Genomic DNA, 16,473 nt, shown 5'->3' on the forward strand with positions numbered 1-16,473 from the left:
CAACTTGCTTCCTCAGCTACCGATATTTCTCCACGGCTTAGCCGTTTTGGTATGATGTCATCTACGACCGTGCCTTAACTAGATCGCAAGTTACAGGGAAATACAGTAGTACCCCTAGATACGAGCATAATTCATTCCATAAGGGAGCGTGTATCTCGAGGCACTCGTATCTGGAACAAGTTGTTTTTCCCCTCCGAGATAACCAAAAGCAAGGATTCTTGCGCCACCTAGTGGACGCTCGGCTCGTATCCCGAATTTCAGCTCGGAACTAGAACAGAAATGTCTCACCCCTCATGGCTCGTATCTTGAAATACTCGCATGTAGAGCAGCTTGTATCTAGAGGTACTACTGTATCAGGGAATTTCAAAATGCTTTCTTCCTGGACACCCTGTAACTTCTGATGAAAAAGGGGTTGTAAATACAGTAGTCCCTCACCTATCGCTGGTGTTACGTTCCAGACCTGGCCGCGATAGGTGAAATCCGCGATGGGGAATTTATCGACTGATAGTACTTATTTAAGTATTTATATTGTAATTGTTTGGTACGTTTTCATTGTTTTAAGTGTTTATAAACCTTTCCCACACAGTATTTATTTTAGATACAGTATTTAAATACAGTATTTACAATTTTAGATATATATTTTTTTTGGAAAAACCTGCCGATTGAGTTCGGCGGGCTGTTTAAATCTGCCGATCGACTTCCTCAGAAACCCGCGATGAAGTGAAGCCGCAGTAGGTGAAGCACGGTATAGCGAGGGACTACTGTAACCCTAATAGCTGTTGTATGTTTGTTTTTGTCTTTTGTGTTATAATCACATTTTTTTTTAAAAAAAAAAAGTCCTGCTGCCAGCAGTTGCTGTTGCAGTCACCCGTTGTGTTTACTTCCAATTTGACGATAGGATTTACATAAATTTGTGCCTAGGCAAACATCCAGTCGATTATGGCCTCTGAGAAACAGGTGAACACTTTGATGAAATTGCTGGATGAGGCCCTGAAAGAAGTGGATCAAATCGAATCGAAGCTGAGCAGTTACCAAGACATGCTCCGGAGCGTAAAAGAACAAATGGATCAGATTTCGGAAAGCAACCATCTAATCCACCTTAGCAACACGAACAACCTAAAACTGCTGTCGGAGATAGAGTTCCTCGTTGTAAGCATTTAAATATTCTTAATTCCATGTATTATCCGTTCAAAATATTTGGAGTGATGCACTTTTCATGTTTTATGGGTCTGCTTGTTTATCAGAACCAAAACATAATACCAGTGCAGGTAGCCCTTGACTTGCCACAGTTCGCTTAGTGACCATTCCAACAGCACTGAAAAAGTGACTTATGACCAGGGGTGGGCTACCAATTTTAGCCCTACTGGAATGCACCCAGAGCGCGCCCCTATGTGTGTGCCCGGTGCGTCCAGCGCGCCCCTGGCGTGTGCCCTGCTCAGTGCATGATTCGGCTTCTGCGTATGTGCAGAAGCCAAATCTCACACGAAGATGCGCATGAGATTTTGCTTCCATGCATGGAGAAGCTGCCGGCTCACATCCGCCTGCTGCACTGCCAGCCGCCGCCCCCCTGTGACGGCACGTGCGATGGGAGCTGGCTGCTCCCATCCACCCGCCACGTTGCCAGCTACTGCCACCCCGCCACCCCCCACCCCTGACGTCGCCACGAGCGGCCTGCCTGCTCCACCGCGCCACGGCTCTTACCTTTGATCTCCTGGTCGATGGGCCATGGCATAGGGAGCAGGCAGGGTGGCCCCGAGTTCTCCGCTCTCCCACATGCGCCAAGAGATTTCTGTGGCGCGGGACAGCAGAGAGTAGGCCACCCGTCCGAAGCTTGGGCAGGGGGCTGTTGCTTGTTGGCCCCAGCTGCTGCTCTAGGCACCGCAGCGAGATTTGGCTGCTGCGCATGTGCAGCAGCCAAAATCTCGCATTGACGTTCTTGTGGCAGCGATATTTGGGTAAAAATTGGTGAAGCCCCCTGGAGGCCAGAAACAGTTCATTTTCCATTCTCTGCTGGGCCAGTAGGGCCAGTTTCCACCCTCCCCAGGCTCCAGAGGCTTCTCTGAACCATGGAGAGGGCAAAATGCCCTCCTCCATCCCCCCAGAGACTCTCTAGAAGCCGAAAATGCCCTCCCAGAACCTCTGGGTGAGTCGAAAACCAGCTGGCCAGCACACACATGCACGTTGGAGCTGAGCTAGGATAATGGCTCGTGTGCCAACAAATACGGCCCCACGTGCCACCTGTGGCACCCGTGCCATAGGTTCACCATCACTGTCCTAGAGCAATGATGGCAGACTTATGGCATGCATGCCACAGGTGGCACACCGAGCCTTATCTGTGAGCATGCGAAATATTGTCTTATGTCAACTGATTTTCAGCCTTCTTTTCAGCCATTTTTGCTCTCCACGGGCTTCAGAAAAGTCTCTTGAAGCCTGGGTTTGGCAAAAACAGCCCAATGGACCAAACGGAAGTTTGGAAATGAACTTCCAGTTGGTCCATTAGCCTGTTTTTCACCATCCCAAGGGTTTAGGAGGCTTTCCTGAACCCTGGGTAGAGCAAAAAACAGCCCAACGTGCGCATGAGCGTGGGGCAGGACGGGGGTTTTGTACATACATGGCGGGAAGGCGTTGCATTATGGGCATGGGCACACATGCTCCTGCTATTGTATGTGTGCGCATCCTTTAGGCCTATACAATTTATGCATGGTATGTTTGCATTTTTGTTTGGTTTTATAATAAGGGTTTTTTAGTTGTTTTAGTATTGGATTGCTACATGTTGTTTTTATCATTGTTGTTAGCCGCTCCGAGTTTACGGAGAGGGGCGGCATCCAAATCCAAATAATAATAATAATAATAATAATAATAATAATAATAATAATACAATATACAAATCCAATATTAAAAACAATATTTAAAACCCTTATTAAGAACAGTCATGCAATCCAAACAAATCATACATAAAGCGGAATAGCTGAGAGGTATACAGTATATCAATTTCCCCATGCCTGGCGACATAGGTGGGTTTTTAGGAGTTTATGAAAGGCAAGGAGGGTGGGGGCAGTCCTAATCTCCGGGGGGAAGTTGATTCCAGAGGGTTGGGGCCGCCACAGAGAAGGCACTTCCCCTGGGTCCTGCCAGACCACATTGTTTTGTCGACGGAACCCAGAGAAGGCCAATTCTGTGGGACCTAGTGGGTCACTGGGATTCGTGTGGCAGAAGACGGTCCCTAATGGTTTGGACTGATTCATGTGAACCAGTAGTGGTGACTTGCAAGTGGGCCTGCCCACCCATCCCGGCTCTATGCCATCCTATTTCTGCATGGTTTTTTGGGGGCGGGGGGATTAAGTTTTCTTTATTTTTCCTCTAAAAAAAACATATACGTACAATATCATATACTTTCCATCTGTATTACAATACAATAATTATCCATTTACTCTTGGTATTTATCTTCTCGCAAGTGCTGCCTCCTTTTGTTTTGTCACCTGGAAAAAAATCATATATAAAATTTTCCAACACCCTTAATGAAATTTGCAACACCATTAGCTAATACATTGATCAACTACTTTTACACATCTAGTAAATTTGGGGGAAAAAAGACCTTTAACAATGCTAATTTTCATATATCCTTGTTTCTTTGTCGTTTTTTAAAATTTATTCATTTATTTATTTATTAATTTATTTAATTGTTTATTTCTTTAATTGTTTATTTATTTATTTGTTTGTTTATTTATTTATTTATTCATTCATTCATTCATTCATTCATTTATTAGATTTGTATGCCGCCCCTCTCCGTAAATTCGGGGCGGCTAACAACAACAATAAAAACAGCATGTAACCAATCTAATATTTAAAACCACTAAAAAACCCTTATTATAAACCAAACATACACACAAACATACCATGCATAAATTGTATAGGCCTAGGGGGAAGGAATTTCTCAGTTCCCCCATGCCTGACGGCAGAGGTGGGTTTTAAGGAGCTCACGAAAGGCAAGGAGGGTGGGGGCAAATCTGATCTCTGGGGGGAGCTGGTTCCAGAGGGCTGGGGCCGCCACAGAGAAGGCTCTTCCCCTGGGTCCCGCCAAACAACATTGTTTAGTTGACGGGACTCGGAGAAGGTCCACTCTGTGGGATCTAACTGGTCGCTGGGATTCGTGCAGCAGAAGGCGGTCCCAGAGATATTCTGTTTTGAAGCCGCACATATGTGTGCAAGCTGTGCATGAGAGCACAGCGCATGCGCAGAAAGTGGTTCACATTTGCGAACCAGTAGGGAAGGTACGTGAATACCACCTCTGGTTGGAAACCCGTTGTAATTCAGGACAATATCTGGATGGTGATAGTCTGTCTGTCTAATTTATATGCCGCCCAGCGTCCTCAAGTTTGAGGAACTGTGATTTAAATGGTCTTATTAAAACACGTGAGGGGAAAAAAAGATAATTGGGCTTGTTTTTATAAATGAAGGAAAGTTATACAATTTGTGCTTGAGAGTTTGGTCCCCGTTGTTGCAGAACCACATGGATTTGGCCAAAGGTCACATCAAGGCCCTCCAGGAAGGAGACCTCTCCTCTTCACGCGGCATTGAGGCCTGCACAAATGCCGCCGATGCACTTTTACAGTGCATGAATGTAGCTCTTCAGCCAGGTAAGCATTGAGAAGGAAAACAACAACACCTGTGTCTATCGTCACCAGATCCTAGTTCTGCTTTCTTTAAGTTTTTTAAAAAATAAAATAAATCAGGTCAATCTTTAAAAAAAAATAATTTTAATTTTGTTTTAATACGAACAATCCATCTTCCATTAAACAGTGTGTCATCGCGGTGCAAATATCTCGTGCAATAACAATTAAAATTTACAGCCATATTCATTATTTGTCTACTCTAAACAATATCGATATACAGTGATACCTCTACCTACTTAAGAACTTTTCTAGATAAGAACTGGGTGTTCAAGATTTTTTTGCCTCTTCTTAAGAACCATTTTCTACTTAAGAACCCGAGCCCGGAACAATTTCCCCGGAAATTTTAGAGCGGCATGGAGGCCCGGCCAGTTTCCTGCCATTCCCCCTTTAATCCCGGCCATCTCGGGCTTTTTTGCCGGAGGAGACTTTCAGGTGTGCTTAAGGAGGCTATGGCAATCCAGAGCGAACGAAGCATTTTCCTTTCTTTGGGCACTTGGAGAGGGAATAAATCTCTGCCAGCACCCAAAGAAAAGAAATGCTCCCTTTGCTCTGGGCATCCCAGAGCGAACGGAATGTTTTCCTTTTTCTGGGCGCTTGGAGAGGGAATAAACCATTTGCTGTGGTGACTTCCTCGCACTGCCTCCCATAAACCTGGCGCGAGGTTGTGTCCCGGAGCATCTGGGTGCAGAAAGGCAAAAGGGGGCGCTTCGTCCCAGCCGGATCAACTCGGCTTCAGCCAAACCGAGGAGTCACCATAGTGAAGGAAAGGCACCGGCTACAAAGCGAGCGAGTGAGAGGGGAGCCCTTCAGCATGGGAAGGAAGAGGCAGCAGGTAGCAGCAGCAGCATCTGCCTTTCAGTCAAAGGAACGGGAGGTTCCCCCCTCTTGCCCACCTGGGTTTCTCTCTCTTTGCGCAGTGTATGGGGGCAGCTTCGCGCTGGGTGTATGGGAGGCGCATGCTCCTCCTTGCCACCTCAGAGTCCCTCTTTTTTTTTAAGCCTTAAAGTTTTGGATTTTTTTTTTTAATTTTTTTATTTCCCCCCCCAATATTTTTATTAATTTTCTTAAAATAACATACAGACTTACAAACATTTAACATAGACTGTGGGGATGTACCATCCCCGCTTTTCTTAAAAGTATAAATGCAGATACAAAAAAAGGAATACATGATTAAATGCGTAATTCAATGCTACTAATACAAAAATATCTAATAAGGAAAAGGTGATATTATAGAAAAAAGAAAAGTAGTTATAACTAGTATAAGTTTTGGATTTTTTTTTATTCCCCTCACCTCACCTTCTTCCTTCGGCAGCGACTGTCCTCCTCCTCTTCTTCTTCCTCCTCCTCCCAAATTCCAAGCTTTTATTTCCTTCCTAATGGATTTGCATGCATTATTTGCTTTTACATTGATTCCTATGGGAAAAATTGCTTCTACTTACAAACTTTTCTACTTAAGAACCTGGTCACGGAACGAATTAAGTTCTTAAGTAGAGGTACCACTGTACATAGCATGTCTAATACTATAACAATCCTCTTCTTAGCTTATTTAATTTTATTGATATATTTTTTTTATATTTCACTAATCTACTTTTATTTCTACCTTTTGTATTTAGCAATAGTAATAGCATTTAGACTTATATACTGCTTCCTAGTGCTTTTACAGCCCTCTCTAAGCGGCTTACAGAATCAGTGTATTGCCCCCAACAATCTGGGTCCTCATTTTACCCACCTCGGAAGGATGGAAGGCTGAGTCCACCTTGAGCCAGTTGTGAGATTTGAATTGCTGAACTACAGCTAGCAGTTAGCTGTAGAGTGCTGCACTCTAACCACTGCGCCACCCCGGCTCTTGATATTTATTCTCTAGCCATTGGTAGAATAGTTCCCATATGATATAATATTCAGTTTATTCCCTTTATTTGATTGCAAATGTTAAGGTGTTCATTTCTGCATATTCTAATATTTTCCTAATCACATTCCCATGCATAGGAATCTCTTATACAGTGGTACCTCTACCTACAAATGCCTCTACTTACGAACTTTTCTAGATAAGAACTGGGGGTTGAAGATTTTTCTGCCTCTTCTCAAGAACCATTTTCTACTTACAAACCCAAGCCTCCGAAACTGTAACTGGAAAAGGTAGCGAGAAGCCTCCGTGGGGCCTCTCTAGGAATCTCCTGGGAGGAAACAGGGCCTCCACCCTCCCTGTGTTTTCCCCAATTGCATGCATTATTTGCTTTTACATTGATTCCTATGGGAAAAATTGCTTCTTCTTACAAACTTTTCTACTTAAGAACCTGGTCACGGAAGGAGTTAAGTTTGTAAGTAGAGGTGCCACTGTTCTGCAGGTTCTCTGTAGATCTGGCAATAGAGGAGACCAACCAATTCAAATTGTCCTGAATTATTTCATTTATCTATCACATTTTGAAACTGCCCGCCTCCCTCCCAGAATGACATACCTGTAATGATTATGCGTTCAAAACCTCTTTCCATCTGCTGATCCTAGGACACGAATTGCTTCATGCGGTCAATCAACAGCAGCAGCGATTTGGCGACCTGCGTGAGCTGTTTGCACGGAGGCTAGCCAGCCACCTCAACAATGTCTTTGTCCAACAGGTGATGCTTTGCTCTTTTCCCACTTTGTAGTTGGTTCCTCACTTCAGTTTTCAGAGTTTTCAGGGAATTATTTTCCCGATAAAAGCTGTTCCTTAACCATCTTCTTTCACACTTCTCCATAACGAAATTTGGAATAGAATGCAAAACAGAATTAATTATTCTTGTTGCTGGTAACTTTTATGCAAAATCAATTGATTTCCAGTGTACGTTTAAATCAACAGACACTGCCTGCCATTCTAAAATGCAGGCAATTCAAGCATCCATTCTTTTAAAAAGATTTGGCAGGTTTAACATAACAGGTGTAGGTAAGAATGGAATTTCTTTTGCAGCAAGTTTGAAAATAATTATTACATTGGCGACCTTCAGTCTCGAGAGACCATTGTATCATGTTCTGGATTATATAATTTATAATTATACCATATGGGACAATGTTTCTGATTGTTAACTGAAATGTGTTACATACATATATGTATATAAAAGCAAAATGCCATTCATGCATTTCACAAAATCTCTAGAACTGTACAGGCTACAAACTTGAAATTTGCCACCTATGTTCCTCTTGACTTCTAGGCGCTCACTGAAAAAGGATTTTTCAAAATCACCATCAGATCATTAGTATTTCCTACATTATTATTAACGTGCTCTGATGCTAAGGAGTTCTACTTCCCCTTCCCACCTCAAAATAAATCTGTTCCAAATGCCAAACACAAGCAGAGGAGAGGAGATTCGGTTTCAGTTTTACTTTCACAGAACTAACAGCTTTACTACAAAACATTTGAGCTAAGCCAGCAAGGCTGAGGGAGAGAAGGGCAGAGGAGAGGCCAATAATAACCACTCATTAATTTTCAAGCTGTATGTGCCGATTTATCAAGTCCGGTCACATAGTTTCATAGTGGAGAATGGGTATTGAGCTAGTATAGATATACAAGTGAGTTTATAGTTGTCACAGTTTGTAAGTTATTAAAGTCCGTTAGACTCTTAATCACTGTGGAGGCGATAGATGGAAGCCCAGTCATTTGTTGAAAGCAAGATTTCTTTTTATTATAAAAGTATAAAAATAAACATGTCTCGATGGACAACATAACAAATACGTCTTACGTGATGGAGGTTAGAATAAGAATGGAGTTTTAACATGAAGAAGAAGGAAGTGATGTTAGATGTGGCAGGGTATTACATCATAATAGGAGGATCTTAGTAAAGCACACACACAGTTAATTCTTTAATTACTAAATGTCTCTGGGGCTGTCAATATTCAGCGTGACAATAGTTATCTTTAGATGGCCCTGCAATTGTACATTTATTCCAAAGCAATTCATCTTAAAGTGTTACATTCACCATTCAAGCTGGGTGTGTGTGTGTATTTGGGCAAATCTATTCAGTTCTCTGTGTTTTTTTATCCCTGTATTTTATCTCCAAATAGTTTATTGAACTGGAGAAGGGTCTCAGTAACAGGTCCTACTATCTTTCAGTTTCTGTGAGTATAGAGTTTGAATCAAGCTGCTTGAATCCTACTCGGCCTCTTTTTAAAACAAGCTTGCTAAACCTAACTATTTCTTGCAGTGTTGCCTCTCTAAAATTGAAAATACGGCTTATGAGTTGAAGCATAAGTCTTTGTCATTGCTACGTCTTCTTTAAATCTTTAAATCTTTCACGTTTTGAGCGCCTGGTAAAGAAGTATATCTTAGATGAGAAGATATTGAATTTAGATGGACGACGATTAAAATATATGATTAATATGAAATGTGTGGTTAAAGTGCATCGAAGTGTTTTGTTTGAGAATTACACATGGATTCACTAGTTTATTAGCGCTATCATAATGAATAGATTCCCCATTAGATAATTCTTCCCAATTACTAAATTATATATAGTGTCCTTCTTATCCTCTCCCTAGAAGCTGGTTTATGTTTGGTTCTCATTGACACATTTGAGACTTTTGTCCAATTGAGGATTTTTTAAAATTGATACATTTGTTTTCTTGCAAAACATGGTTTTTCCCAAAAGCCTTCCATCTTGTGAATGGATTTTTGACTTGCACCCTGGGAAAATAGGTTTACTAGAACAAATATGGGCAATTTTTTTTTTTTTGCAAGAAGGAGCGTGGAAATTTTGAAAGCTTATTGCTGAGGCTCCCACTAAAATTACTGTTATGATAATACTGGTAGTAACGAGTAACTCCTTGTAGACCCATTTTTGTCGAGTGCAGTGATGATGAAGCTTTTTTGGCTCAGGTGCCAAAAGGGTGTGCACTCCCATTTTGCAATGCCCTCTCCCTGCGCATACCCGGTCATGGCCACGCAACCCCCGCTGCCCCCTGTGCATGCGCACAGGACTCACTGAAGCATTGGGAGCCTGTGGATGGCGAAAAATGGATTCCAGTTTGCTTTTGGCCTTCCAGAGGGTGGGGTGAGGTCATTTTTGTCCTCCCCAGGCTTCAGAAAAGCTTCTGGAGCCTGTGGATGGCGGAAAATGGACTTAATAGCTCAATCGAAGTTCAGAAATGAACTTCCTGTTGGGCCGTTGGGCTGTTTTCACCGTCCCCAGCTTCAGAGAAGTCTCTGGAGCCTGTGAATGGTAAAAAATGGACCCAACAGCCCAACCGGAAGTTCAGAAACAAACTTCCAGTAGGACCATTTTTCACCGTCCTCAGGCTTCACAAAAGTCTCTGGAGTCTGCGGATGGCGAAAAACGGATCCAATGGCCCAACCGGAAGTTTAGAAACGAACTTCCTGTTGGGCCGTTGGGCTGTTTCTCACCATTCCCAGGTTTCAGGGAAGTCTCCAGAGCCTGTGGATGGTGAAAAACGGACCCAACGGCCAAATCAGAAGTTCAGAAACTAACTTCTGGTTGGGCCATTTTTCACCGTTCCCAGGCTTCAGAAAAGTCTCTGGAGCCTGCTGATGGTGAAAAACAGACCCAACAGTCCAACCAGAAGTTTGGAAATGAACTTCTGGTTGGCCCGTTTTCTCACCGTCCCAGGCTTCAGGAAAGCCTCCTGAAGCCTGGGGAGGTTGAAACATGGCCCAACTGCTTAACCGGAAGTTTATTTCCATAGTTTCGCCATCAAGGGTCTAGTGGCAAAGGCATCGGACCAAAAAGCAGGAAATCTGACAAGCTATAAGTAAATATGTAAATTAACTGACTATCCTTGTAGATATAAATTCTACATATCAGTGTTGGGTCTATCAAATTTCAAGTTTATCAAGCCCAGCAATTAAGAAGTTGGACCACATTGATAAAGTCATATTTTCCTCCCCTGTACAAAAATAATAGGTCAACCGTATGGCTTACATGTACATGAATGGTGTTTGTTAAGTAGCGCTGCTTTGTGTTAATATCTTGTCTGGAGTTGCCCATCAAACGCTTATACGGGCAGGCCTCGACTTACAATAGTTCATTTAGTGATCGTTTCAAAGTTACAATAATGTTGAAAAAAAAGGATCTGTGACTGTTTTTCACCCTTACGACTACTTCAGCATCCCCAAAGTCACATGATCCAAATTCAGTCGCTTGGCAACTGTTCATACTTGCGACGGATGCAGCGTCCCAGATCATGTGATTCCCCATTAGCGGCCTTCTGACAAGCAAAGTATATTAACTATAATATACAGTGGTACCTCATGATACGAACCCCTCGTCTTACGAACATTTCGTGATACGAACCCGGGGTTCATGATTTGTTTGCCTTGTCTTAAGAACCATTTTCACCTTACGAACCCGAGCCGGGGGCATGGGCTCTCCTACTGCGCATGCGCTCTACCTTGTGCTCTCTTACTGCAGCAGGGATTTCCCTGCCTTGTGACTGTCATTTCTGGAATTTCCTCCCTGCCTCCCTCCTCTTCCGCCTCCTCCTCCTGTATTCCGCCTCCCTCCCAGCCTTCAGGCAGCATTCGCCTTCCTCCGCCGCCATCGGCACCCAGCTCCTCCTTGTCTTCTCACTTCTTTACAAGTTGACAGTCGGGCGGCGGCGCAGAGGCTGGGGGCAGCGAGGGTGTGTGGAAGAGGTCCACGGGAGAACTGGGGGGAACCGCAGCCACCGCTCCGTGGAAGGGACCCAGCTGGGAAGCTCCTGAAGGTGGTCTTTGCGTTGTCCCAGGAAAGCAAGCAGCAGGCATGGGCTGGGGTCTTTCCCCTAGGGCAGGGGTAGGGAACGTTGGCTCTTCTGTGACTTGTGGACTTCAACTCCCAGAATTCCTGAGCTAGCATGATTGGCTCAGGAATTCTGGGAGTTGAAGTCCACAAGTCATAGAAGAGCCAACGTTCCCTACCCCTGCCCTAGGGGCAAAGGTGGTGGTCGCAGGGTGGTTTTGCTGCAGGCGGATGTCTAGGCACCGCAGCTCCCCCTAGTTCTCCCATGGACCTCTTCCACACACCCCGATTCCCCCAGCTTCTGATCTTTTCTTTCGGCTTCTGGATGGATGGGAGGAGCTAAGCGGTCAGAGGAATTAATGTAAAACACCGCTGGGCTGGAAACGTCTCCGTGCTGCTTAGCTTCTCCTGTCCAGCCCGAAGCCGAAAGAAACGCGTGGAGGCTGGTAAACAAAAGGCAGAACTTTCGGCTTCTGGGTGGATGGGAGGAGCTAAGCGGCCGGAGGAATCAATGTAAAATGCCGCTGGGCTGGCAACATCTCCGGCTGCTTAGCTCCTCCCATCCACCCAGAAGCCAAAAGTTCTGCCTTTTGTTTACCAGCCTCCACGCGTTTCTTTCGGCTTCGGGCTGCTTGCTCTCCCGGAAAGACTCCAGCCCACACCTGGTAAACAAAATGCCTCTCGTAGCAGCTGCTACAGCCGCTGGCATTTCTCCTTCCCTCCCAGCCAAAAAGGAGCTGCAGAGAGGGGCACGCTTTCCGCCTGGGAAGTCCTGCCCCTTCATCTCCGAAGTCCAGCATTTTTGGCTGGGAGGGAAAGTGAAATGCCTCTCGTAGCAGCTGCTACAGCCACCGGCATTTCTCCTTCCCTCCCAGCCAAAAAGGAGCTGCAGAGAGGGGCACGCTTTCCGCCTGGGAAGTCCTGCCCCTTCATCCCCGAAGTCCAGCCTTTTTGGCTGGGAGGGAAAGTAAAATGCCTCTCGTAGCAGCTGAGCCTGGCCGGCCCGGAAGATCATGGCGCGCGGTGCCTGCGGCAGCCAGGGAAGCCGAGCCGGGCGTGGCAGCGCCGCTGCTGCTCCAGTCGCCCGGTCCTCTCCTTCCTCCCGCACTGATGTCCCCCGCTGCGGTGGCGGGTGACAAAAGGCAGGCCAGCGCCTGGCTCCTGCCTCTCTGGAGCAGCTGACCAAGCGGAGCAGCGGCGCGAGGAAGGAGAGAGAGAGAAGCAGGCACGCACTTTGCCCTGAATGCCTCCTGACTCAAGCCGGCGGCTGCCTTTGGGTTTTTGGCTGGGGGGGGAGCAGGTGGACTTTCCTAACTCCCTCCCCCCCAGCAGCAGCTGCTACAGCCCCCTCTTCCCCGCCCCTCTTCTGCTGGTCACGGGCGAAGGGCGGGGAAGCCGGGCAAGAGCGATCTTCTGCCGGCCATGGGCGAAGGGCGGGGAACCCAGCGGCTGTAGCAGCTGGTGCAAGAGGCTTCCCCGCCCTTTGCCCATGGCCGGCAGAAGATCGCTCTTGCCCGGCGGGAGGCAAAGCACTGGGGTGGGAGTTGTCAGGACACCCCCACCCCAGCGCTTCGCTTCCCATCAGGCAAAAGTGCTCGGGAGGCCACCGGTGACGGGCGGGGAGGATCGGGAGGCTAAGTCTCCTGCAGCGGGTGCTGTAGTGGGGACCTTTGGGTTTGTGGCTGGGGGGGAAGGTGAAGTGCTGGGGTGGGGGTGTCAGGCCAGACCTCCTGCCTCCCCCCCAGCCAAAAACCAAAAGCAGCCTCCCAAACCTGAACTTTCGCTGAGAAGCCCCGCCGCCCGGCTGTCACCTTTTAAAACAGCCGGGGGGCTTCTCAGCAGCCTCCCAACGCTGAACCCGGAAGTTCAGGTTTGGCTTTCGGGTTTAGGAGGCTGCTGGGAAGCCCCCCCGGCTGTTTTAAAAGGTGACAGCCGGGCGGCAGCATTTTTTTGCAGGTTTTTTTTTGTTGTTGCACAGATTAATTGACTTTACATTGTTTCCTATGGGAAACAATGTTTCGTCTTACGAACCTTTCGTCTTACGAACCTCCCCCTGGAATCAATTAGGTTCGTATCTTGAGGTATCACTGTATTAACAACTGCAGTGGTTCACTTAACAATAGTGACAAGAGAGGTGGTATAACAGGGCAAAATTCCCTTAACAAACCCCTCACTTATCACCATCCATTTTGGACTCAGTTGTTGTTGTAAGTCGAGGACCACCTGTAATGAATTTTATTTACAAAATGTTCTTGACAAGATCGAAGAGTATGAGTCGAGGCAAAGATTGCACATCCAGGTTAATTTTTACCTCACCGATCATTGAAACCCTCGTATATTTATATAAATTAATATTAATTTATCAAATTACAAGTTTCATGAGGGCCAGCTTGAACTTTTCGGCAGAAGGAGCAACTCCTGATAAGAAGGATGCGTTGTATCTGTAATCCAGTCTTTATTTTGTCTTTTATGTTGTTTCTGAACGTTACAGCCGTCATTGCTTTTCACAGAACAGCAGGAAGGCCTAACTAACCAATGACAAGCAGAGCCTCTTTTCTATGATTACATGGCCCATGTGTCTGGCCTGGCAGATTTAACCGCTATCATTTATTCAAGCAGCTTCCGTCTCTTTGCTTCCTTCCGCAAAGGGCCACGACCAGAGCTCCACTCTCGCTCAGCACTCGGTTGAGCTGACCTTGCCAAATCACCACCCTTTTCACCGAGACCTGCTCCGGTATGCCAAACTTATGGAGTGGTTAAAGAACACAGACTATGGGAAATACGAAGGGCTGACGAAGGTAAGTCACGCAAAGAGCGAAATTAGGAGATGCAATTTTTGCACTCTTGCAAAAACCGAAGACCTTTGTTCACATCTGCAACCTCTAGACCAGCGGTCCAGGTCACGTGAGCAGTGGGCGTGTTTATAAAATGTATTGTTTTATAACCTAGACCAGATATGGCTTTTTGGGGGGGGTCATGTGCCAAAAATGTGTGTGTCTGTGCTAGCAAGAGCCGTGGTGGCGCAGCAGGTAGAGTGCTGTATTGCAGCCCACTGAAGCTGACTGTAGATCTGTAGGTCAGCGGTTCAAATCTCATCACCGGCTCAAGGTTGACTCAGCCTTCCATCCTTCCGAGGTGGGTAAAATGAGGACCCGGATTGTGGGGGCAATATGTTGGCTCTGTTAAAAAGTGCTATTGCTAATATGTTGTAAGCCGCCCTGAGTCTAAAGAGAAGGGCGGCATAAAAATCGAATGAATGAATGAATGAATGAATAAATGAATGAATGAATGAAAGAATGAATGCACATTCTCCCCACACATGTGCAACCTCACGCTGCCCATGTGCATAATCCCCTCCGTCCCCACTTATGCACACAGACCAAAATGACAGTGAAAAAATGGCCAAATGGGCAAAGAAAAGCGGACTTCCTGTTTGCCCATTGGGCAGTATTTTCACCCTCTGGGGCTTCAGGGAAGCTTCCCTGAAGCCTCCAGAGGGTGAAATAGTCTTCTCCAAGGCCAAAAATCAGTTGGCTTGTTCTTGCATGCGTGTTGGAACTGATATAGGGCAACACCCGTGTGTCCTCTGATATGGCTCCGCGTGCCACCTGTGGCACCCGTGCCATAGGTTTGCCATCATGGACCTAGACCAGTGAGGGGTAACCTTTTCAGGACTGAAGGGCCAAAGTGCATGTGCATGCGCCTGAACCCCCAAATAAAATGTATGTGTGTCCCTCGTTCATGCCTCCCGCATATACACACACAGCCCCTGGACATGTGCCCTGCGAAAGTGCTTGAGGCCCCTCACAACCCTTGCACATGAGCAGCAGAGATCTGATGATCTTCTGGCTGGCGGAAGTGTGAGCCCACGTGTGGCGGAGCTGAACTGGGGCGATGGCTCATATGTCCACAGAGAGAACGTTGCATGCCATAGGTTCACCATCGTGGACCTAGACTGAAGATAAAAGAAATACAGTGATACCTTGTCTTACAAACCTAATTGGTTCTGGGACGAGGTTCTTAAGGTGAAATGTTTGTAAGACGAAACAATGTTTCCCATAGGAATCAATGGAAAAGCGATTAATGTGTGCAAGCCCAAAATTCACCCCTTTTGCCAGCTGAAGCGCCCGTTTTTGCGCTACTGGGATTCCCCTGAGGTTCCCCTCCATAGGAAATCCCACCTCTGGACTTCTGTGTTTTTGCGATGCTGCAGGGGAATCCCAGCAGGGGAATCCCAGCATCGCAAAAACAAGTGCGTCGCTGGCAACGGAAGTCCGGAGGTGGGGTTTCCCATGGAGAGGAGCCTCAGGGGAATCCCAGCAGCGCAAAAACGGGTGCTTCGCTGGCAACAGAAGTCCGGAGGCGAGGCATCCCAGCGGCTGCGGTGGGTTTGTAAGGTGAAAATAGTTTGTAAGAAGAGGCAAAAAAATCTTAAACCCCAGGTTTGTATCTCGAAAAGTTTGTATGATGAGGCATTTGTAAGATGAGGTATCACTGTAAGCTTTTTTCTTCCTTCTGTCTTTTGTTCCAATAACTTCATTGCTGTTCACATGCTGATTTGTCAAAATTAAATGTATGGATGTAAAAACAGATGAAACTGTTTGTATTCTCTCTTGGAGCCAACCATGTCTGCTTTTTTTTTGTTTTTTGAAAGAACTATATGGATTATTTATCACGTTTGTATGATAGAGAAATAAAGGACTTCTTCGAAGTTGCCAAGATTAAAATGACAGGCGCAACTAAGGAAGGAAAGAAGTTTGGTAAGTTTCCCTCCCCCCCCCCCAAAAAAAAGCTGAAGAATCTTTTTTTTTGCAGTTAATTACTCTGAATGTAGAGGAAGTAGAGAATTATTTCAAACATCTTAAAAATATCTCTTTGCTAGATGTAAATAAATATCATTTACTTCTCACTAGCAATTATGCTTCGGATAAGCCTCGGCCCTATGCATTAAAAAGGGAGGTTAATAAAAAAACTACAAAGTACAGTACTGTATTTTTTGGACTATAAGATGATTTTGCTATAATATTGTTTTTTATTATTGTTGTGAGCCGGCCCGAGTCTTCGGAGAGGGGCGGCATACAAATCTAAATAATAATAATAA

General features: G+C 45.6%; 1 protein-coding gene across 6 annotated transcripts in view; it reads left to right on the forward strand.

Annotated features, from left to right (window-relative positions):
- Positions 1-16,473, forward strand: part of LOC139170258 (exocyst complex component 1-like) — a 58,904-nt gene that overhangs the window by 21,232 nt on the left and 21,199 nt on the right. For 4 of the 6 annotated variants that reach the window (XM_070757223.1, XM_070757219.1, XM_070757222.1 and 1 more), the window contains exons 6-11: positions 922-1,149; positions 4,505-4,637; positions 7,177-7,286; positions 8,707-8,760; positions 14,021-14,170; positions 16,027-16,132. In XM_070757223.1, coding sequence (XP_070613324.1) covers positions 922-1,149; positions 4,505-4,637; positions 7,177-7,286; positions 8,707-8,760; positions 14,021-14,170; positions 16,027-16,132 — 781 coding nt within the window. The remainder of the gene's footprint in view (positions 1-921; positions 1,150-4,504; positions 4,638-7,176; positions 7,287-8,706; positions 8,761-14,020; positions 14,171-16,026; positions 16,133-16,473) is intronic. The other 2 variants (XM_070757224.1, XM_070757220.1) reach the window with 1 other exon arrangement.

The sequence above is a fragment of the Erythrolamprus reginae genome, chromosome 7 (genome assembly GCF_031021105.1).
Source record: "Erythrolamprus reginae isolate rEryReg1 chromosome 7, rEryReg1.hap1, whole genome shotgun sequence".
Taxonomy (NCBI): domain Eukaryota; kingdom Metazoa; phylum Chordata; class Lepidosauria; order Squamata; family Dipsadidae; genus Erythrolamprus; species Erythrolamprus reginae.